Source organism: Melanerpes formicivorus, unplaced genomic scaffold (genome assembly GCF_026170545.1).
Source record: "Melanerpes formicivorus ecotype bairdi unplaced genomic scaffold, bMelFor1.0.p_v2 SCAF_82, whole genome shotgun sequence".
Taxonomy (NCBI): domain Eukaryota; kingdom Metazoa; phylum Chordata; class Aves; order Piciformes; family Picidae; genus Melanerpes; species Melanerpes formicivorus.
This window is the reverse complement of record NW_027142434.1, coordinates 1,049,859-1,073,096: the sequence shown is the minus strand read 5'-3', so window position 1 is coordinate 1,073,096 and position 23,238 is coordinate 1,049,859. Positions and strand designations below refer to the sequence as shown.

The window sequence follows — 23,238 nt, the reverse complement described above, 5'->3', positions numbered from 1 at the left end:
CTGAGGGCAGCTGTGCAGCACTGGGGCTGGCTGAGGGCAGCAGTGCAGCACTAGGAATGGCTGAGGGCAGCTGTGCAGCACTAGGAATGGCTGAGGGCAGCTGTGCAGCACTAGGGCTGGCTGAGGGCAGCAGTGCAGCACTAGGAATGGCTGAGGGCAGCAGTGCAGCACTAGGGCTGGCTGAGGGCAGCAGTGCAGCACTAGGGCTGGCTGAGGGCAGCTCTGCAGCACTAGGAATGGCTGAGGGCAGCAGTGCAGCACTAGGAATGGCTGAGGGCAGCTGTGCAGCACTGGGGCTGGCTGAGGGCAGCAGTGCAGCACTAGGAATGGCTGAGGGCAGCTGTGCAGCACTAGGAATGGCTGAGGGCAGCAGTGCAGCACTAGGGCTGGCTGAGGGCAGCTGTGCAGCACTAGGAATGGCTGAGGGCAGCTGTGCAGCACTAGGAATGGCTGAGGGCAGCAGTGCAGCACTAGGGCTGGCTGAGGGCAGCAGTGCAGCACTAGGAATGGCTGAGGGCAGCTGTGCAGCACTAGGAATGGCTGAGGGCAGCTGTGCAGCAGTGGGGCTGGCTGAGGGCAGCTGTGCAGCACTGGGGCTGGCTGAGGGCAGCTGTGCAGCACTGGGGCTGGCTGAGGGCAGCAGTGCAGCACTAGGGCTGGCTGAGGGCAGCAGTGCAGCACTAGGGCTGGCTGAGGGCAGCTGTGCAGCACTGGGGCTGGCTGAGGGCAGCTGTGCAGCACTGGGGCTGGCTGAGGGCAGCTGTGCAGCACTGGGGCTGGCTGAGGGCAGCTGTGCAGCACTGGGGCTGGCTGAGGGCAGCTGTGCAGCACTAGGGCTGGCTGAGGGCAGCAGTGCAGCACTGGGGCTGGCTGAGGGCAGCAGTGCAGCACTAGGGCTGGCTGAGGGCAGCAGTGCAGCACTAGGAATGGCTGAGGGCAGCAGTGCAGCACTGGGGCTGGCTGAGGGCAGCAGTGCAGCACTGGGGCTGGCTGAGGGCAGCTGTGCAGCACTGGGGCTGGCTGAGGGCAGCAGTGCAGCACTAGGGCTGGCTGAGGGCAGCAGTGCAGCACTAGGAATGGCTGAGGGCAGCAGTGCAGCACTGGGGCTGGCTGAGGGCAGCTGTGCAGCACTGGGGCTGGCTGAGGGCAGCAGTGCAGCACTAGGAATGGCTGAGGGCAGCTGTGCAGCACTGGGGCTGGCTGAGGGCAGCAGTGCAGCACTAGGCCTGGCTGAGGGTAGCTGTGCAGCACTAGGAATGGCTGAGGGCAGCAGTGCAGCACTAGGAATGGCTGAGGGCAGCAGTGCAGCACTAGGAATGGCTGAGGGCAGCTGTGCAGCACTGGGGCTGGCTGAGGGCAGCAGTGCAGCACTAGGCCTGGCTGAGGGTAGCTGTGCAGCACTAGGAATGGCTGAGGGCAGCTGTGCAGCACTGGGGCTGGCTGAGGGCAGCAGTGCAGCACTAGGAATGGCTGAGGGCAGCAGTGCAGCACTAGGAATGGCTGAGGGCAGCAGTGCAGCACTAGGAATGGCTGAGGGCAGCTGTGCAGCACTGGGGCTGGCTGAGGGCAGCAGTGCAGCACTAGGCCTGGCTGAGGGTAGCTGTGCAGCACTAGGAATGGCTGAGGGCAGCAGTGCAGCACTAGGAATGGCTGAGGGCAGCAGTGCAGCACTAGGGCTGGCTGAGGGCAGCTGTGCAGCACTGGGGCTGGCTGAGGGCAGCAGTGCAGCACTGGGGCTGGCTGAGGGCAGCTGTGCAGCACTGGGGCTGGCTGAGGGCAGCAGTGCAGCACTAGGGCTGGCTGAGGGCAGCTGTGCAGCACTGGGGCTGGCTGAGGGCAGCAGTGCAGCACTAGGGCTGGCTGAGGGCAGCAGTGCAGCACTAGGAATGGCTGAGGGCAGCAGTGCAGCACTAGGCCTGGCTGAGGGCAGCAGTGCAGCACTAGGGCTGGCTGAGGGCAGCAGTGCAGCACTAGGCCTGGCTGAGGGCAGCTGTGCAGCACTAGGCCTGGCTGAGGGCAGCTGTGCAGCACTGGGGCTGGCTGAGGGCAGCTGTGCAGCACTGGGGCTGGCTGAGGGCAGCAGTGCAGCACTGGGGCTGGCTGAGGGCAGCAGTGCAGCACTGGGGCTGGCTGAGGGCAGCAGTGCAGCACTAGGAATGGCTGAGGGCAGCTGTGCAGCACTGGGGCTGGCTGAGGGCAGCTGTGCAGCACTAGGGCTGGCTGAGGGCAGCTGTGCAGCACTGGGGCTGGCTGAGGGCAGCAGTGCAGCACTAGGGCTGGCTGAGGGCAGCTGTGCAGCACTAGGAATGGCTGAGGGCAGCAGTGCAGCACTAGGAATGGCTGAGGGCAGCTGTGCAGCACTGGGGCTGGCTGAGGGCAGCAGTGCAGCACTAGGAATGGCTGAGGGCAGCAGTGCAGCACTAGGAATGGCTGAGGGCAGCTGTGCAGCACTAGGAATGGCTGAGGGCAGCAGTGCAGCACTAGGAATGGCTGAGGGCAGCTGTGCAGCACTAGGAATGGCTGAGGGCAGCAGTGCAGCACTAGGAATGGCTGAGGGCAGCTGTGCAGCACTAGGAATGGCTGAGGGCAGCTGTGCAGCACTAGGAATGGCTGAGGGCAGCAGTGCAGCACTAGGGCTGGCTGAGGGCAGCAGTGCAGCACTAGGGCTGGCTGAGGGCAGCAGTGCAGCACTAGGAATGGCTGAGGGCAGCTGTGCAGCACTGGGGCTGGCTGAGGGCAGCTGTGCAGCACTGGGGCTGGCTGAGGGCAGCTGTGCAGCACTAGGAATGGCTGAGGGCAGCAGTGCAGCACTAGGAATGGCTGAGGGCAGCTGTGCAGCACTAGGAATGGCTGAGGGCAGCACTGCAGCACTAGGGCTGGCTGAGGGCAGCTGTGCAGCACTAGGAATGGCTGAGGGCAGCTGTGCAGCACTGGGGCTGGCTGAGGGCAGCTGTGCAGCACTGGGGCTGGCTGAGGGCAGCTGTGCAGCACTAGGAATGGCTGAGGGCAGCTGTGCAGCACTAGGAATGGCTGAGGGCAGCAGTGCAGCACTAGGAATGGCTGAGGGCAGCTGTGCAGCACTAGGAATGGCTGAGGGCAGCTGTGCAGCACTAGGAATGGCTGAGGGCAGCTGTGCAGCACTAGGAATGGCTGAGGGCAGCTGTGCAGCACTGGGGCTGGCTGAGGGCAGCAGTGCAGCACTAGGAATGGCTGAGGGCAGCAGTGCAGCACTGGGGCTGGCTGAGGGCAGCAGTGCAGCACTAGGCCTGGCTGAGGGCAGCTGTGCAGCACTAGGCCTGGCTGAGGGCAGCTGTGCAGCACTGGGGCTGGCTGAGGGCAGCTGTGCAGCACTAGGAATGGCTGAGGGCAGCAGTGCAGCACTAGGCCTGGCTGAGGGCAGCAGTGCAGCAGTAGGAATGGCTGAGGGCAGCTGTGCAGCACTAGGGCTGGCTGAGGGCAGCTGTGCAGCACTAGGGCTGGCTGAGGGCAGCTGTGCAGCACTAGGAATGGCTGAGGGCAGCAGTGCAGCACTAGGCCTGGCTGAGGGCAGCAGTGCAGCAGTAGGAATGGCTGAGGGCAGCTGTGCAGCACTAGGGCTGGCTGAGGGCAGCTGTGCAGCACTAGGGCTGGCTGAGGGCAGCAGTGCAGCACTAGGAATGGCTGAGGGCAGCAGTGCAGCACTAGGGCTGGCTGAGGGCAGCTGTGCAGCACTGGGGCTGGCTGAGGGCAGCAGTGCAGCACTAGGGCTGGCTGAGGGCAGCAGTGCAGCACTAGGAATGGCTGAGGGCAGCTGTGCAGCACTGGGGCTGGCTGAGGGCAGCAGTGCAGCACTAGGAATGGCTGAGGGCAGCTGTGCAGCACTGGGGCTGGCTGAGGGCAGCAGTGCAGCACTAGGAATGGCTGAGGGCAGCTGTGCAGCACTAGGGCTGGCTGAGGGCAGCAGTGCAGCACTAGGAATGGCTGAGGGCAGCTGTGTAGCACTAGGAATGGCTGAGGGCAGCAGTGCAGCACTGGGGCTGGCTGAGGGCAGCAGTGCAGCACTGGGGCTGGCTGAGGGCAGCAGTGCAGCACTAGGGCTGGCTGAGGGCAGCTGTGCAGCACTGGGGCTGGCTGAGGGCAGCAGTGCAGCACTAGGAATGGCTGAGGGCAGCTGTGCAGCACTGGGGCTGGCTGAGGGCAGCAGTGCAGCACTAGGAATGGCTGAGGGCAGCTGTGTAGCACTAGGAATGGCTGAGGGCAGCAGTGCAGCACTGGGGCTGGCTGAGGGCAGCAGTGCAGCACTGGGGCTGGCTGAGGGCAGCAGTGCAGCACTAGGGCTGGCTGAGGGCAGCTGTGCAGCACTAGGGCTGGCTGAGGGCAGCTGTGCAGCACTGGGGCTGGCTGAGGGCAGCAGTGCAGCACTAGGGCTGGCTGAGGGCAGCTGTGCAGCACTAGGAATGGCTGAGGGCAGCAGTGCAGCACTAGGAATGGCTGAGGGCAGCTGTGCAGCACTGGGGCTGGCTGAGGGCAGCAGTGCAGCACTAGGGCTGGCTGAGGGCAGCTGTGCAGCACTAGGAATGGCTGAGGGCAGCTGTGCAGCACTAGGAATGGCTGAGGGCAGCAGTGCAGCACTAGGAATGGCTGAGGGCAGCAGTGCAGCACTAGGGCTGGCTGAGGGCAGCTGTGCAGCACTAGGAATGGCTGAGGGCAGCTGTGCAGCACTAGGAATGGCTGAGGGCAGCAGTGCAGCACTAGGAATGGCTGAGGGCAGCAGTGCAGCACTGGGGCTGGCTGAGGGCAGCAGTGCAGCACTAGGAATGGCTGAGGGCAGCAGTGCAGCACTAGGAATGGCTGAGGGCAGCAGTGCAGCACTAGGAATGGCTGAGGGCAGCAGTGCAGCACTAGGAATGGCTGAGGGCAGCTGTGCAGCACTAGGAATGGCTGAGGGCAGCAGTGCAGCACTAGGAATGGCTGAGGGCAGCTGTGCAGCACTAGGAATGGCTGAGGGCAGCTGTGCAGCACTAGGAATGGCTGAGGGCAGCAGTGCAGCACTGGGGCTGGCTGAGGGCAGCAGTGCAGCACTAGGGCTGGCTGAGGGCAGCAGTGCAGCACTAGGAATGGCTGAGGGCAGCAGTGCAGCAATAGGAATGGCTGAGGGCAGCAGTGCAGCAATAGGAATGGCTGAGGGCAGCAGTGCAGCACTAGGCCTGGCTGAGGGCAGCAGTGCAGCACTAGGAATGGCTGAGGGCAGCAGTGCAGCACTAGGCCTGGCTGAGGGCAGCTGTGCAGCACTAGGAATGGCTGAGGGCAGCTGTGCAGCACTAGGAATGGCTGAGGGCAGCTGTGCAGCACTGGGGCTGGCTGAGGGCAGCAGTGCAGCACTGGGGCTGGCTGAGGGCAGCAGTGCAGCACTAGGGCTGGCTGAGGGCAGCAGTGCAGCACTGGGGCTGGCTGAGGGCAGCAGTGCAGCACTAGGGCTGGCTGAGGGCAGCAGTGCAGCACTAGGAATGGCTGAGGGCAGCTGTGCAGCACTAGGAATGGCTGAGGGCAGCAGTGCAGCACTGGGGCTGGCTGAGGGCAGCAGTGCAGCACTGGGGCTGGCTGAGGGCAGCAGTGCAGCACTAGGGCTGGCTGAGGGCAGCTGTGCAGCACTGGGGCTGGCTGAGGGCAGCAGTGCAGCACTAGGAATGGCTGAGGGCAGCTGTGCAGCACTGGGGCCGGCTGAGGGCAGCAGTGCAGCACTAGGAATGGCTGAGGGCAGCTGTGTAGCACTAGGAATGGCTGAGGGCAGCAGTGCAGCACTGGGGCTGGCTGAGGGCAGCAGTGCAGCACTGGGGCTGGCTGAGGGCAGCAGTGCAGCACTAGGGCTGGCTGAGGGCAGCTGTGCAGCACTAGGAATGGCTGAGGGCAGCAGTGCAGCACTAGGGCTGGCTGAGGGCAGCTGTGCAGCACTGGGGCTGGCTGAGGGCAGCTGTGCAGCACTGGGGCTGGCTGAGGGCAGCTGTGCAGGACTGGTGCTGGCTGAGGGCAGCTGTGCAGCACTAGGGCTGGCTGAGGGCAGCTGTGCAGCACTAGGAATGGCTGAGGGCAGCACTGCAGCACTGGGGCTGGCTGAGGGCAGCAGTGCAGCACTGGGGCTGGCTGAGGGCAGCAGTGCAGCACTAGGGCTGGCTGAGGGCAGCTGTGCAGCACTAGGGCTGGCTGAGGGCAGCTGTGCAGCACTGGGGCTGGCTGAGGGCAGCAGTGCAGCAGGTTTTGCCCAGGGCTGCTGGAGTGGGGAGCCTGGCTCAGGGCAGTCCCCTCCAGGAGCCAGGGAAGCCTCAGGCCACCTCCCAGACACCAGCTCCTGCAGGGGCACAGCTCCAGTTCCTTTCCTTACCTCTCAAACTGACTGGGAGCTGCTCCAAGGCATGTGGCTGTCAGTTGGTTTCTGCTTACCCCATCCTACCCTCAGCCCAGTGTGGGTGTTTGTAGCAGTGGCTGCATGAAGAGAGGTCTAAGAGTAATTTACCCTCCTAACCCCCAGCTTTCCACTGCTGGGCCTGCAGCCACTGTGCCTGGTGAGAGTGGGCAGGCAGAGACAATCCAGACACCCACAGAATGAGCCTGGGAGCTGCCAGACACCCACAGAATGAGCCTGGGAGCTGCCAGACACACTACAGAAAAGCCCTGCTGGCAAAAAGCAGCCTCAGAAACTGAGAGGCTCCTGCAGGTGCTGGCAGAGGAGCTGAAGCTGAGCTGCAGGGCAGCTGCAAGCCCAGCCCCCCAACTATGGCCACAGCAGCAGCTGAAGAGACTTGTTCCATCTGCCAGTGCCCCTTAGGAGCTTCTCTAAGCTGCCTTGCAGCAAGCACTGCTGGAGAGCTCAGAGAGCCCTTCAACAGCTCTGCACTTGCTCCAGCCAGGGGCTGCAAGTTCATCACTTCCCTGCAGGGTAAGTCAGAGGAAGAAGAGCTCTCTGGGCTGGCAAATGGTGCACCTCACCCCCTGGCCTCTCATTCTGCCAGGTCCCACTGCCTGTGGGAGCTAAAAGAACTGCCCTACACATCTCCTCCAGTCTGCTCCACCACACAGTGAACTCTCCAACAAAATCCTTCTCCACCTCCCTTCAAGCTGCCCCCCAAGCAGAGCATGCAATGGCCAAGCCAGGCAGTCAGCCACTGCCCCCAGCCCCCAGCCTGAGCCACTGCACAGACCCCAAGATCACCACTGGGGAGCAAGACCACAGCTCCTGAGCCCCTTCCAGCTACTCCAGAAGCAAATACCTGACCACATCACCACTCATTGCTCAGCTCCTCCCTAAGGTCACTGCACTAAAGCCTTTTCTTGCTTCACTTCCTCTTTGTGTCTCTAGACAGAGCAGGGATGCCCCAGGCTGGGGCTAAACAGCTTACAGCAGAGGGCAGGCAGCTGCAGGAGCAGCCCAAGCTGAGCACTCAGCAGCAGTGCAGCTCAGGAGCCTGGGAGCTTTGGCCATGGCTGCCAGCCCCAGCCAGCAGTGAGGAGGGCAGGCTTAAGGACTTTCTGTAACTAACCTTTTGTTCCAGCAGCAGGAAAAACAGAACCTTAACTGCTGTGCCTCACCCCAGGTGTTGGAGGCACAGGGCTGGAGTGAGGCAGCAGGGCAGCAAGGCTGTGAGGTGCTGCTTGTGATGCAGTCACTGCACACCAGACACAGCCATGGAGCTGTTTGGCTTGGCAAAGGCCTCTGAGCTCCCCCAGGCCAGCCCCAACCCAACCCCCCCATGGCCACAGCTTGCTGCAACCCCTCCAGCCATGGGGACTCCACCACCTCCCTGGGCAGCCTCTGCCAGGCCCTGACCACTCCTCCAGCAAAGACATTTGGCCTCCTCTCCAACCTCAGCCTCCCCTGGCACAATTTCAGGCCAGTTCCTCTCCTTCTGTCCCCTGAGCCTGGGGAGCAGAGCCCAACCCCCCCTGGCTGCAGCCTCCTCTCAGGGAGCTGCAGAGAGCAATGAGGTCTCCCTCAGCCTCCTCTGCTCCAGGCTCAACCCCCCCAGCTCCCTCAGCTGCTCCTCCCCAGCCCTGCTCTCCAGACCCTTCCCCAGCTTCTCCAGCCTCTCAGTGTCCTTCTTGGAGTGAGGGGCCCAAAGCTGACCCCAGGATTTGAGGTGCAGCCTCACCAGTGCCCAGTCCAGGGGCCAAACTGCTGCCCTACCCCTGCTGGCCACACCACTGCTGCTCCAGGCCAGGATGCTGATGCCCACCTGGGCACCCCCTGGCTCATCTTCAGCCAGCTGCTGACCAGCACAAACACATCACACTCATACTCCCTTGCTATGAAGTTTGCCTTCCCTCTCCTGCCTGCCATGCTCAGTGGCTGCTCCTCTCACAGCAGGCACCATGGGCACACCAGCACTGGGCTGGGATTCAAGAGCTCATTCCCTCAGACACCAGGTTAACCCAGGCCACTCTCAAACACCAGAGCAGTAAATGCTACCACTGCTGCTGCCTTCTAGTCCTCACCATTGGAAATATTTCTGTTGTGGCCAAGCTTCCCCTCTGCTCCCAGGGTTAAAGGCACAGACTCCTCCTGATCACTGCTTCCAGGTGCCCTGGGAAAGACTGGGGCCAGATGAACACCCAGGGCCTTGCCATGATGTGATCCAGCCTGCTTCCTCTGCTAGCCAGAGCTGTCCCAGCAGGTCAGGCAGCTGAGGGCACTCCAGCACTGCTCCCTAAAGCTCCCAGCCCCCTCCTGCAGAGTGTTCTGCTCTGGACAGCAAGGACTGCCCCTGACTTCCACTGAGACCTTCATCAGCCTTGGAGTACAAAACTCTCAGGAGAGAGGGAAGGAAAAAAATCATCAGCCTGGAGCAGTCCTCACAGACTGGAACAGGGGAAACATTGCTCCCATCTGCAAAAAGGGTGAGCAGGAGGAACCAGGGAACTCCAGGCCAGGCAGTCTCACCTCTGTGCCTGCAGAGATCATGGAGCAGATCCTCCTGCAGGCACTGCTGGCTCAGAATAGTGAAGAGGAGATTGGGAGCAGTCAGCATGGCTGCACCCAGGGCAAACCCTGCCTGACCAAGCTGGAGGCCTTCTCTGAGCAGGTGACAACAACAACAGCTGAGGGGAGAGCAGCTGATGTTGTTCCCCTGGGCCTGAGCACAGCCTTCAACAGTGTCCCCACCACAGCCTGGGCTCCAGCCTGGTGACACATGGGGGTGAGGGGTGACCACCAGATGGATACAGAACTGGCTTGAGGGCTGCACCCAGAGAGTGGCTGTGCATGGCTCCATGGCCCAGGGGAGGCCAGGGACAAGCAGAGTCCCTCAGGGGTCAGTCCTGGGACCAGGCTTGTTCAACATCTCTGTGGGTGCCATGGACAGTGGCACTGAGTGCAGCCTCAGCAGGTTTGCTGCTGGCACCAAGCTGTGTGGTGCAGCAGACAGCTGGAGGGAAGGGATCCATCCAGAGGGACCTGGACAGGCTGCAGAGCTGGGCACAAGCCAACCTCAGGAGGTTCAACAAGACCAAGGGCAGGGTCCTGCAGCTGGGTGGAGGCAACCCCAGGCACAAATGCAGGCTGGGCAGGGACTGGCTGGAAAGCAGCCCTGAGGAGAGAGCCTTGGGGGTGCTGGGGGAGGAGAAGCTCACCAGGAGCTCTCAGTGTGCACTTGCAGCCCAGAAAGCCAAGCAGAGCCTGGGCTGCAGCAGAAGTGTGGCCAGCAGGGCAAGGGAGGTGATTCTCCCCCTCTGCTCAGCTCTGGGGAGACCCCACCTGGAGTCCTGCCTCCAGTTCTGCAGCCCCTATGGCAAGAGGGATGTGGAGGTGCTGGAAGCCGTCCAGAGCAGGGCCAGGAGGATGAGCAGAGGGCTGGAGCTGCTCTGCTGTGAGGACAGACTGAAGGAGTTGGGGCTGTGCAGTCTGGAGAAGAGAAGGCTCTGAGGTGACCTCATTGTGGCCTTCCAGGATCTGCAGGGGGCTCCACGAAGGCTGGGGAGGGACTGCTCAGGATCTCAGGCAGTGCTAGGACTAGGGGGAATGGAATGAAGCTGGAGGTGGGGAGATTGAGGCTGGAGGGGAGGAGGAAGTTCTTCCCCATGAGAGTGGTGAAGGCCTGGAATGGGTTGTGCAGGGAGGTGGTTGGGGCCCTGTCCCTGGAGGTGTTTAAGGCCAGGCTGGCTGAGGCTGTGGCCAGGCTGCTCTAGTGTGGGGTGTCCCTGCCCATGGCAGGGGGGCTGGGGCTGGCTGATCCCTGTGGTCCCTTCCAACCCTGACTGATTCTGTGATACTATGATACTATCTTCCTGCCATCTGCTGCACAGCAGCTCACCAAGGGGCAGAGGCTTGGGTTGAGCTTGCAGCTGGCTGCAAATGTGCTATAGAAAGAGGCTCAATTTCCCCCTCTGGTGCATCAGCATCTCAGGGGGTTCCTGTGCTGAGCTCATCCCTGGAGCTGCCTTAGCTAACCCCTTGAGGTCTCTCACTTCTGCATTACAAAGCCTATGAAATCCACTCCTCTGCAGGGGAAGGCAGCTCATGGCTCCTTCACCTCCCTTTCTTTGCCCCTAAGACAACTGGGGTCATCAGCTCAGAAGCCCTCAGTGACAAAAGCCTGAAGGGCCCTGAGCCAACAGCCAGAGTGCTCAGCTCTTCACAGCAGGCTCCCACAGACCCTGCCAGCAGCACACCTCCTGCATTCACTGCTGAAATCCACCCTGCCACCCGTGGCAGCCAACACACAGCTCTGCATTCAGGCCCACATCCTCTCTTGCACTGCACCCAGCAGTGGCCAAGGAACACAGCAGCCAGGAACAGAGCAGGAGGATGATGACATCTCCTCAAACTTTCCCAGCTCTCAAGAGCCTACTGCTGTGTCCCAGCACAGACACCAACAGCTCCAGCTCCTGCAGGCACTGCTGGGGAAGGAGCAAAAAAGGCTGCAGAGTGAAGGCTGCAGAAGAAGAGAACTGGCCTGGAAACTTCTCCCAAGCAGCAGGTGGCAGGACAAGAGGCAGTGGCCTCAAGCTGCCCCCAGGGTTAGACATGAGGAACAATTTCTTCCCCAAAAGGGCTGTTGAGCCCTGGCCCAGGCTGCCCAGGGCAGAGGTGGAGGTTCAAATCTGTGGAGCTGTGGTGCTGAGGGCCAGGGTTTGGTGGTGCCCTGGCAGTGCTGGGGGAAGGGTTGGACTCCATGCTCTGAAGGGCTTTTAAAAGTGAAAGGATTCTGTCAGGGTTGGACTGGACCTACCCTCTACAAACTGCTCTCTGTGTGGGCTGGAAGCTCCTCCTGCTAGAGCTGGATGTTTAACCTGGACTCAGAGATCCAGCCACTCCTGGGCTGCAGCCTCTTCAAATCAGAGCAGCCCAGAGCTCCCTCTTCATGTCAGAGCCCCAAGGTTCCTGTCCCAGGAGCCCCAGTGCCCAGAGAATGGGAAGGAAAAAGCCCACCAGAGCCATGCCCCAACCTGCCAGCATCCACCCAGACTGCCCCTGGTGCAGCACAGCAGGGAACAAGCTCCTGCTGTCCCCAGGGCATGACAGCCCTGCAGCCCCTGCCTAAGAAGGGCCAGGCTGCCACAGCCAGGCTACCACTGCCCTCAGCAGGAGTAAGGACAAGCTCCATGCTGCAGGACTCAGCAGCTCCTCTTGGGGTGCTGCAGCGAGAGGCTTCCTTGTCCCAGTGCGAAGCTGGTCCTTAGGAAGCACCTTTGGTGCTTGCCTTCAGCAGCTCCTCCTTACAGCTCTCTTCAGGGACCATGGCTGAAGGGGCCTGAGCCCCCCCTGCAGCAGCCTGAGCACTGCTCACCCAGCAGACAGGCAAGGAATGCAAGGCTGCATTTGACTCTGCAGCTCATCTCTCTGAGCTCTCTTTCTGCCAGTGCTCCCCAGCCACTGCAGGGCTGCCTCAGCCACACTGGCACTCCTGGCCACACACAGCTCTGCAGGCCCCTCTCCTTTGGCCAGGAGGCCAGGGCAAGACAAACCCTTCCCATTTCTCTTTGGCAGAGAGAATTTAGCATTGAAGAGAGATGGAAAGCATCTGCCAGGAGGAAGCTTTTAGGACTTCACTGCAGCAGAATTCTGCAGCAAAGCCATTTAGTAACTGTGAATGGTGTCCCAGCAAGGTGGGCCCAGGATCCCTAAGAGCAGGAAGGGACAAGGAATAGATCCCTGTGGATCTGTCAATGGACAGCTCCCTGGGGATCTCAGCACTGCTGTCTTCAGGAACTGCTTGAGACAGAGTCACAAAGCTGCTGCAGGCAGTGGAAGGTGTCCAGAGAAGGGCCACAAGGATGAGCAGAGGGCAGGAGCTGCTCTGCTCTGGGGACACACTGAGAGGAGTGGAGAGTCCCTGCTCATGGCAGGGGGGTTGGAACTAGATAGAATCATAGAATCAATAAGGTTGGAAGAGAACTCAAAGATCAAGTCCAACCTGTCACCCAGATGGTCCTTGGAGTCCCTTCCAGCCCTGACAGTTCTGTGATTCTATGATCTGTGAGCACAGCTGAGGCAGCTGGGGCTGGGAGCTGGGAGCAGAGCAGCCTGAGGGCTGCCCTCAGTGCTGGGGATAAAGCTGTGCAGGGCTGGAGCCAGGCTCTGCTCAGGGATGGCCAAGCACAGCACAAGGGGCACTGGGGGCAAGCTGGAGCAGAGCAGCTGCCAGGGGAACAGGAGGGGAAACTTTGTCCCTGGGAGGCTGCTGGAGCCTGGAGCAGGCTGCCCAGAGAGGCTGTGGAGTCTCCTCTGGAGCCTTTCCAACCCCCCCTGGATGTGTTCTGTGTGCCCTGCCCTGGGTGCCCTGCTCTGGCAGGGGCTGGGACTGGATGAGCTCCAGAGGTCCCTTCCAGCCCCTCACCCTCTGTGACTCTGTGACATTTTCCTCTTCTCAAGAGGAGAGCAGCAGCAGAGGTGATACAGACTGCAGCCTCTGCTCCCACCACACCTGACAGGGCACTGGCTCCCAGCTCTCTGGCCAGGCTGCAGAGCCTTACCTTCAGCACTTCCATCTTAAAGCCACTGTCTGATGTGGGTCCATCAGGCATCTGCAGGGCCTGGACAAAGGCCTCAGTGAACTGCTGCACCACAGGGAAGATCAGGACCTTGGCTGCACCCTGGATGGAAGCAACACAAGCACAGGTGAGTCCCAGGCAGACCCCAGGCTGGACAAGCAAAGCACTTTGCTGCTGCAGCAGCAGAGAGGGCCTGGTGGCAGCACTGCAGAGTCACAGCCTTGTCTCAGGCCTCACATTGGCTTCCTCCTGATGCTGGCAACTAATCTCAGCTGAATGCCACCCTTCAGACCACACAGCAGGGCCTGCTCCACAACACCACCCCCCATTACACTGATCACCTCAGGCTCTAGGGAGGCAGACAATCCAGTCTGGAGAGTCTCAGGAGGAGGATGGATTAGGTGAGATGAATCATGCCCTGCACCCAGACCTGCCCTAGGCTGTGGAAGAAGCCTGGGGTGACTCCACCACACAGCAGCAATCAGAGTGAGCCCTGCAGGAGGCATTTAGCTGCCTCCTGAGCCACCCAAGCCAAACCAGCTCTTTGGGAGCTGAGTATCAACAGCTGGCCTGAAGATTCCCAGGATGATCCTTGCTAGGAGGTGCAGCATTTCTCCAGAGGTCAAAGCAGAGCACAAGCAGCACTTGGCAGAGACACTGAACAGAGCCATTGTGTTGAGAGGATTCCTCCTGAGCCAGCTAAGGGCTGGGAGCTTCCATCAGCTGCCAGAGGCCACCTCAGCCATTGGCAGCAAGATTGCCTCTCTCTCTTTTGCTCTGAACCCAGATTCCAAGAGCAAAGGTTTTGTCTCCAAGGTGTAAGGCCCCTTTCAGCTCCCCTGCAGAACAAGACAGTGGGGAGCTACAGGTAACCTTGCACCTTGCCACCCAGCAGTGATCAGCCACTAGACTGAGAGCCATCCCTTTCCCACCCTCACCCCCAAAACCAGTCTGAAAAGCCACTGGCAAGGGCCTTGGGTTAGGGCTAGGGCCATGGCCATCTGGCCTTTACCAGCTGTGCTCAGACCAGCCTGTAGCTCTGCAGTTTGGTTTCCATCACCCCCTGAGGAGCAGCAGCTTGCAAGCAAAGCCTCCCCCAACAGCCACAAACTGCCCCTGCAGCCCAGATGGCCAAAGCCTGGCAGTTCACCAGCCTGCTGGAGACTGGCAGCTCTGAGGGCTTTCCAAACCAGAGGCTGTGACACCACCTCCTCCCCCTGCTCTCAGCTCTTACAGGCACATCTCCTGACACATCCAACTCCATGAGCAGGGGCAGCGCAGTCCCAGGCCGTGCAAAGGAGGGACTCAGCCGCTTCACGCCTGGGAGGTGCCACAGCCTCCCTCCCCACAAATGACAGCATTCTCCAAGGTTTAATTCCCACATGCCCAGGTGTTTGGAACCTGACTCCATGGAGTTTGAAAGCCTCTTGCCTTTTCCAGCTCCTCCATGTTGCAGATCATGTGGGCACAGGTGGTGAAGATCTCCACTGCCCGCGACCTCGTGCGGATGCCGTAGACCTGGGGGAGGTTCCACAGGGGCTCAGGGACACAGCACACCACTTCCTCCCCTCTGCTGGTAGCTGTCAGCACTTGGGGCTTCAGCCTCATTCCATCCCTGGCTGCAACATTCCTGTAGCACCATCAGCTCCCTCAGCTGTCACACCACAGAGGCAGCTCTTGCAGCGGAGCTCGCAGCAGAGTTCACCTCAACCACTAAAGCCAGAGCTGCTCTGCTCCAGAAACAGCCTCACCAAAGCCACTCAGAGGCAGCCTCAGAGGGAAGTAGGGGCTGAGCTGCTGGGAGCAGCTCCAGGGACAAGGACCTTGGAGTCCTGGTGGACAAAAGAAGGTTCTTCCCCATGAGAGTGGTGAAGCCCTGGAATGGGTTGTGCAGGGAGGTGGTCGAGGCCCCGTTCCTGGAGGTGTTTAAGGCCAGGCTGGCTGAGGCTGTGGGCAGGCTGATCTAGTGTGGGGTGTCCCTGCCCAAGGCAGGGGGGTTGGGGCTGGCTGATCCTTGTGGTCCCTTCTAACCCTGACTGACACTATGATAAGCCATCCATGGAACAGCAAGGAGGCCAAGGGACTCCCAGGGGGGTTCAGAAGGATGTGGCCAGCAGGTCAAGGGAGGATCTCCTCCTCCTCTACTCTGCCCTGGGGAGACCACATCTGCAGTACTGTGCCCAGCTCTGGGCTCCTCAGTTCAAGAGGGACAGGGATGCAGTGGAGAGAGTCCAGTGGAGGCTGTGAGGATGATGAAGGGCCTGGAACATGTGTGATGAGGCAAGCCTGAGACGTGGGGCTGTCCAGCCTGGAGAAGGCTGAGGAGATCTCAGTGATGCTTACAGACAGCTGAGGGGTGGGGGGCAAGCAGGGGCCAGGCTCTGCTCAGTGCTGTCCTGTGAAAGGACAAGGGGCAATGGGCACAAACTGCAATGAGCCCAGGAGGCTCCATCTGAACAGGAGGAGAAACTTCCTTGGTGTGAGGGTGCTGGGGCCTTGGAGCAGGCTGCCCTTCTCCAGGGACTCCCAGACCTGGCTGTGCCCCTGTGTGCCCCTGCTTTGGCAGGGAGGTTGGACTGGATGATGTGCAGATGTCCCCTTCCAGCCCCCAGCATGCTCTGAAGATCCTACCTCTGCCATGGTGAAGATTTTGTACATCTCTGGCAGGATCACAGGAGCCACCAGGGGCATCTGGGTGTCTGTCACCTCCCGTGTGAACTCTAGGGAAAGGAGAAGGGAAGGAAGTTACTGCCCCAGAGCAGTGCTGCAGGCAGCACCACAACAGTCTGGGGGCAGCACAAAGAACATTGCAAATGTGCTGATTTGTGCTGCACTGGACCTGGGTCACCTGGCCCACCCATGGCAATCCTTGAAGGCAAGCAGTGGGAACAGTGGGAATCTGGAAACTGAGTGTTAAAGCTCAGCAGGAGCCAGCAGTGAGCACTGGCAGCCCAGAGAGCCAAGCAGAGCCTGGGCTGCAGCAGGAGAAGTGTGGCCAGCAGGGCCAGGGAGGGGATTCTGCCCCTCTGCTCCACTCTGCTGAGCCCACAGCTGCAGCTCTGGGGCCAGCTCTGGAGCCTCTGTGCCAGGAAGGATCTGGAGGGGCTGGAAGGTGTCCAGAGCAGGGTCAGGAGGAGGAGCAGAGGGCTGGAGCTGCTCTGCTCTGCAGACAGCCTGAGAGAGTTGGGGCTGTGCAGGCTGGGGAGGAGAAGGCTCCCAGGAGACCTCCTTGTGGCCTGCCAGGATCTGCAGGGGGCTGCAGGAAAGCTGGGGAGGGACTTTGGAGGGTGTCAGGGAGGGATAGGACTGGGGGGGATGGAGCAGAACTAGAAGTGGGGAGATGGAGATTGGCTGTGAGGAAGAAGTTGTTGGCCAGGAGGGTGGTGAGAGCCTGGCACAGGCTGCCCAGGGAGGTGGTGGAAGCCTCCTGCCTGGAGGTGTTTGCAGCCAGGCTGGAGGTGGCTGTGAGCAAGCTGCTGTGGTGTGAGGTGTCCCTGCCCATGGCAGGGGGCTGGAGCTGGCTGAGCATTGAGCTCCCTTCCAGCCCTGACAGCTCTGTGGTTCTATGATCCTAAGTTCCCTGCAGCACAGAATCTTCTTCCTCAGCTTCCATCTCCTGAGGAAGCAATCCAAGAGTGACCAACAAGCTCCATGCCCAGGAGAGGAGAGCAGCAAATCCTGCTCTGCAGTTTGGAGTGGAAAGCAGCAGGACACTGTGGCAAGGAACTGGCTCCCCAGAGCAGCTGCCAAAGCCTTGGCTCAGACCTACCTGTGAGCACCCTCATGGCTCCATGCACTGCATTCACATCCCCACTGACCAGCATCTCCATCAGCAGGTTGAAGAGCTCAGGCCAGGCCTCGGGCCAGTCCCAGTGGGCGATGGCAGAGACGGCGTAGGCCACGCTGGAGCGCACCTTGCTGATGGACTCCCTCAGCCCATTGGGCAGCAGGTCCCTGATGGCAACCTTGGCCTGCAGGGAAGAGAGCAGGGAGGGAAAAAGCACCAGGGCCTCAGCCACAGCACAATGCCAGACACTGACCTGCAGGCAGAGTACCCTGAGCCTGCCTTAACGCTGGCTTTGCTGCCAGGGCAGAGAAGCCCTGCAGGGACCCCCCCCACAGCCCTGCAGGGACCCCCAGCACTCCTGCAGGGACCCCCCCCAGCACTCCTGCAGGGACCCCCCCACAGCCCTGCAGGGACCCCCCCCAGCACTCCTGCAGGGACCCCCCCCACAGCCCTGCAGGGACCCCCAGCACACCTGCAGGGACCCCCCCCAGCACTCCTGCAGGGACCCCCCCCCCAGCACACCTGCAGGGACCCCCCCCAGCACTCCTGCAGGGACCCCCCCCAGCACTCCTGCAGGGACCCACACACAGCCCTGCAGGGACCCCCCCCAGCACTCCTGCAGGGACCCCCCCCACAGCCCTGCAGGGACCCCCCCCACAGCCCTGCAGGGACCCCCCCCAGCACTCCTGCAGGGACCCCTCCATCCTCCCACTCCTCACAGCTCCCTGGGCAGGCACACAGCAGCCAGCTCCCAGCTGCTGTGAGGACAGGATGCAGATAGCTACATGGAAGGCATCCAGAGCCTGCTGAGCTGGATCCCAGCTCCAGTCTCAGGGACCAAGTTTGCTTACTTTGGAAGGCTGCAGTAAACAAGACCTGGTCACCCAACCCTGCAGGGACAGGAACAAAGCCCAGGACCTGGGGGGCATCACTCACAAGCTCTATACCCAGTAATTACACAGTCTCACAGCATCACAGAGTCACCAAGGTTGGAAATGACCTCAGAGATCATCAAGTCCAAGCTGTCACCACAGACCTCATGACCAAACCATGGCTCCAAGTGCCACATCCAATCCCCTATGGAACACCTCCAGGGATGGGGACTCCACCACCTCCCTGGGCAGCACATCCCAATGATGAATGACTCCCTCAGTGAAGAACTTTCTCCTCACCTCGAGTCTAAACCTCCCCTGGCACAGCTTGAGACTGTGCCCTCTTGTTCTGGTGCTGGCTGCCTGGGAGAAGAGCCCAACCCCCACCTGGCTCCAACCTCCCTGCAGGGAGTTGTAGAGGGCAGTGAGGTCTCCCCTGAGCCTCCTCTTCTGCAGGCTAAGCAACCCCAGCTCCCTCAGCCTCTCCTCCCAGGGCTGTGCCCCAGACCCCTCCCCAGCTTTGTTGCCCTTCTCTGGACACCTTCAAGTCTCTCAATCTCCTTCCTGACCTGAGGGGCCCAGAACTGGACACAGGACTCCAGGTGTGGCCTAACCAATGCAGAGTCCAGGGGCACAAGGACTTCCCTGCTCCTGCTGGCCACACTCTGCCTGCTGCAGGCCAGGATGCCCTTGGCCTTCTTGGCCCCCTGGGCACACTGCTGCCTCCTGTTCAGGCAGCTGTCAATCAGCACCCCCAGCTCCCTCTCTCTTTGGCAGCTCTCAGCCACTCTGCCCCCAGCCTGGAGCTCTGCCTGGGGTTGCTGTGGCCAAAGTGCAGCCCCTGGCACTGGGACTTGTTGAATGCCATCCTGTTGGCCTCTGCCCAGCTGTGCAGCCTGGCAAGGTCCCTCTGCAGAGCCCTTCTGTCCTCTCACTGACCAACCTCTGCTCCCAGCTTGCTGTCAGCTGCACATTTGCTGCTGACTGACTCCATCCCCTCCTCCAGATCATCAATGAAGATGTTAAAGAGCACAGGGCCCAGCACTGCTCCCTGGGGCACAGCACTGGTGCCTGGCTGCCAGCTGGCTGTGGCACCATTCACCACCACTCTCTGGGCTCAGCCTCCAGCCAGTTCCTCACCCAGCTCAGAGAGCTGCTGTCCCAGCCAGGGGCTGACAGCTTGGCCAGGAGGTTGCTGTGGGGGATGGTGTCAAAGGCCTTGCTGAGGTCCAGGCAGACCACATCCACAGCCTGCCCCACAGCCACCAGGCAGTCACCTGATCATAGAAGGATCTCTGGCTGATCATAGAGATCATAGAATTCTCTCTGGCTGGGATGAATCACAGCCAGGATGTGAGAGGTGCCCCAGTCAGCAGTGGCAGGGGGCTGGCACTCCTGGCCATTTCAGCTGCTAAAGACCCCTCTGAGCAGCTGCTTCATGAAACCTCTGAGCTGAGAGCTCTGCCATGGGAAAAGAGCCTTTAGGTCTCAAGCTGAAAAGCAGAGGACTGAGCAAGGCTCTGATAAAGGACTCCAGAACCAGCATTGGTAAGACTCACAAAGCTGTCTCCTAGGCTTGTTTAGAGCAGCAGAACCAACATGGCTGAGCTTTGCCTGCAGAAATGAGCCCAGAACCAGCCTGGCTGAGCTTTGCCTACAGAAATGAGCCCAGAACCAGCCTGGCTGAGCTTTGCCTACAGAAATGAGCCCAGAACCAACATGGCTGAGCTTTGCCTGCAGAAATGAGCCCAGAACCAGCCTGGCTGAGCTTTGCCTGCAGAAATGAGCCCAGAACCAGCCTGGCTGAGCTTTGCCTACAGAAAGGAGCCCAGAACCAGCCTGGCTGAGCTTTCACCACAGAAAGGAGCCCAGAACCAGCCTGGCTGAGCTTTCCCCACAGAAAGGAGCCCAGAACGAGCCTGGCTGAGCTTTCCCCACAGAAATGAGCCCAGAACCAGCATGGCTGAGCTTTGCCTGCAGAAATGAGCCCAGAACCAGCCTGGCTGAGCTTTGCCTACAGAAAGGAGCCCAGAACCAGCATGGCTGAGCTTTGCCTACAGAAATGAGCCCAGAACCAACATGGCTGAGCTTTGCCTGCAGAAATGAGCCCAGAACCAGCCTGGCTGAGCTTTGCCTGCAGAAATGAGCCCAGAACCAGCCTGGCTGAGCTTTGCCTACAGAAAGGAGCCCAGAACCAGCCTGGCTGAGCTTTCACCACAGAAAGGAGCCCAGAACCAGCCTGGCTGAGCTTTCCCCACAGAAAGGAGCCCAGAACCAGCCTGGCTGAGCTTTGCCTGCAGAAAGGAGCCCAGAACCAGCCTGGCTGAGCTTTGCCTACAGAAAGGAGCCCAGAACCAGCATGGCTGAGCTTTCCCCACAGAAAGGAGCCCAGAACCAGCCTGGCTGAGCTTTGCCTACAGAAATGAGCCCAGAACCAGCCTGGCTGAGCTTTGCCTACAGAAATGAGCCCAGAACCAGCCTGGCTGAGCATTGCCTACAGAAAGGAGCCCAGAACCAGCCTGGCTGAGCTTTGCCTACAGAAATGAGCCCAGAACCAGCCTGGCTGAGCTTTCCCCACAGAAATGAGCCCAGAACCAGCCTGGCTGAGCATTGCCTACAGAAAGGAGCCCAGAACCAGCCTGGCTGAGCTTTGCCTACAGAAATGAGCCCAGAACCAGCCTGGCTGAGCTTTCCCCACAGAAATGAGCCCAGAACCAGCCTGGCTGAGCTTTGCCTACAGAAAGGAGCCCAGAACCAGCCTGGCTGAGCTTTCCCCACAGAAATGAGCCCAGAACCAGCCTGGCTGAGCTTTGCCTACAGAAAGGAGCCCAGAACCAGCCTGGCTGAGCTTTGCCTACAGAAAGGAGCCCAGAACCAGCCTGGCTGAGCTTTCCCCACAGAAAGGAGCCCAGAACCAGCCTGGCTGAGCTTTGCCTACAGAAAGGAGCCCAGAACCAGCATGGCTGAGCTTTGCCTACAGAAATGAGCCCAGAACCAGCCTGGCTGAGCTTTGCCTACAGAAATGAGCCCAGAACCAGCCTGGCTGAGCTTTGCCTACAGAAATGAGCCCAGAACCAGCCTGGCTGAGCTTTCCTCACAGAAATGAGCCCAGAACCAGCCTGGCTGAGCTTTCCCCACAGAAAGGAGCCCAGAACCAGCCTGGCTGAGCTTTGCCTACAGAAAGGAGCCCAGAACCAGCATGGCTGAGCTTTGCCTACAGAAATGAGCCCAGAACCAGCATGGCTGAGCTTACCCCACAGAAATGAGCCTAGAACCAGCCTGGCTGAGCTTTCCCCACAGAAATGAGCCCAGAACCAGCCTGGCTGAGCTTTGCCTACAGAAATGAGCCCAGAACCTGCCTGGCTGAGCTTTCCTCACAGAAATGAGCCCAGAACCAGCATGGCTGAGCTTTGCCTACAGAAATGAGCCCAGAACCAGCCTGGCTGAGCTTTGCCTACAGAAAGGAGCCCAGAACCAGCATGGCTGAGCTTTCCCCACAGAAATGAGCCCAGAACCAGCCTGGCTGAGCTTTCACCACAGAAAGGAGCCCAGAACCAGCCTGGCTGAGCTTTCCCCACAGAAATGAGCCCAGAACCAGCCTGGCTGAGCTTTCCTCACAGAAATGAGCCCAGAACCAGCATGGCTGAGCTTTCCCCACAGAAATGAGCCCAGAACCAGCCTGGCTGAGCTTTGCCTACAGAAATGAGCCCAGAACCAGCATGGCTGAGCTTTGCCCACAGAAATGAGCCCAGAACCAGCATGGCTGAGCTTTGCCTACAGAAATGAGCCCAGAACCAGCCTGGCTGAGCTTTGCCTACAGAAATGAGCCCAGAACCAGCATGGCTGAGCTTTGCCTACAGAAATGAGCCCAGAACCAGCCTGGCTGAGCTTTGCCTACAGAAATGAGCCCAGAACCAGCCTGGCTGAGCTTTGCCTACAGAAATGAGCCCAGAACCAGCATGGCTGAGCTTTGCCTACAGAAATGAGCCCAGAACCAGCATGGCTGAGCTTTCCCCACAGAAATGAGCCCAGAACCAGCCTGGCTGAGCTTTCCCCACAGAAATGAGCCCAGAACCAGCCTGGCTGAGCTTTCCCCACAGAAATGAGCCCAGAACCAGCCTGGCTGAGCTTTCCCCACAGAAATGAGCCCAGAACCAGCCTGGCTGAGCTTTCCCCACAGAAAGGAGCCCAAGCATCTCAGGTCTGCTTTGTTTCAAGCAACTGAAAGCATACTTTGAAGTGGAGCTGACCAGAAGCCTGGAGCCCAACAGAGGGACAGAGGCTTTTGGAACTCCTGATGAAATTAATCCTCTTGAGGGATAAAGTCTCTGCAGGCAGACAGCATGAAACCAAACCTTACCCTTTCTGTGGTCTCTGGAGGTCTAAACTTCTCTGACTGAGAACACCAGTGAGTCTCCACATACTGCTTCAAAATGACAGAGGCCAGCTGTGAGGAGAGAGGTCAGGAGTCAGGACCACAGCTCCCAACCCCACCAGGGGTCACCCCCACCCCCTCTGCTCAACCTCCTGTCCCACCCTGCTGCTTTTAGAGGGGCCAGAAGGGACAGACTGCTTCTGAAGCAGACAGGAAGAGAGCTGAGGCAGCAGAAAGATGAAGGCATGGCCAACCACTGAGCAGTGGGGGGCCTGCACAGCACAGCCACAGGGCAGCAGCTTCATTCCCTCATCTCTCCAAAGGCAGTGGGCAGAGGGCTGTGTGGTAAGCAAAGCAACACAGAACCCAAACTGCCTCTTCAAGCAGGAAAACACCAACAGAGAGAGCTGCTGCAAGGGTGAGCCACAGGGCTGCCTGCTGCTGCCCACCACCCCATGCAGCCCTGCCCCAGCAGCAGGCTGAAGTGCAAACAGCAGTGGCCCCAGAAAGGTAAAGAAAGGAGAAAGAGCTCAGAAGAGAGAATGAACCAGGCTGGAAAGGACCTCAGAGCTCATCCAGTCCAACCTCTCACCCAGCACCATCTGATCAACCCAACCATGGCTCCAAGGGCCTCAGCCAGGCTCTTCCTAAACACCTCCAGGGATGGGGACTCCACCACCTCCCCAGGCAGCACATCCCCAGGGCCAATCTCTCTGGCTGGGAAGAATTTCTTCCTCACCTCTAGCCTGAGCCTCCCCTGGCACAGCTTGAGACTGTGTCCTCTTGTTCTGGTGCTGGCTGCCTGGGAGAAGAGCCCAACCCCCACCTGGCTCCAACCTCCCTTCAGGGAGTTGCAGAGAGCAAGAAGGTCTCCCCTGAGCCTCCTCTTCTGCAGGCTAAGCAACCCCAGCTCCCTCAGCCTCTCCTCCCAGGGCTGTGCCCCAGACCCCTCCCCAGCTTTGTTGCCCTTCTCTGGACACCTTCCAGCAGCTCAACCTCCTTCCTGACCTGAGGGGCCCAGAGCTGGACACAGTACCCAGGTGTGGCAAGGGCTCTGACAAACTGCCAAGGAGAAGAGGGGCAGTGCCAGACAGCTACCTCCAATTCCTCACCTGGAAAGAGGAGAGAGCTTTTGAAACCCCTCAGGCTCTGGGATGTGCTGCCCAGGGGGTGGTGGAGTTGCCATCCCTGGAGGGCTTTAAGCCAAGTCAGGATGTGGCACTTGGGGCAGGGTTTAGCTGCTG

General features: G+C 60.3%; 1 protein-coding gene across 2 annotated transcripts in view; it reads right to left on the bottom strand.

The window, feature by feature from the left end:
* IPO9 (importin 9) overlaps window positions 1-23,238 on the bottom strand; it is a 68,155-nt gene that overhangs the window by 32,449 nt on the left and 12,468 nt on the right. For both annotated transcript variants that reach the window (XM_068164741.1, XM_068164742.1), the window contains exons 3-7: window positions 21,980-22,066; window positions 16,730-16,931; window positions 15,592-15,680; window positions 14,392-14,478; window positions 12,943-13,062 (exon numbers count right to left, since the gene is read on the bottom strand). In XM_068164741.1, coding sequence (XP_068020842.1) covers window positions 12,943-13,062; window positions 14,392-14,478; window positions 15,592-15,680; window positions 16,730-16,931; window positions 21,980-22,066 — 585 coding nt within the window. The remainder of the gene's footprint in view (window positions 1-12,942; window positions 13,063-14,391; window positions 14,479-15,591; window positions 15,681-16,729; window positions 16,932-21,979; window positions 22,067-23,238) is intronic.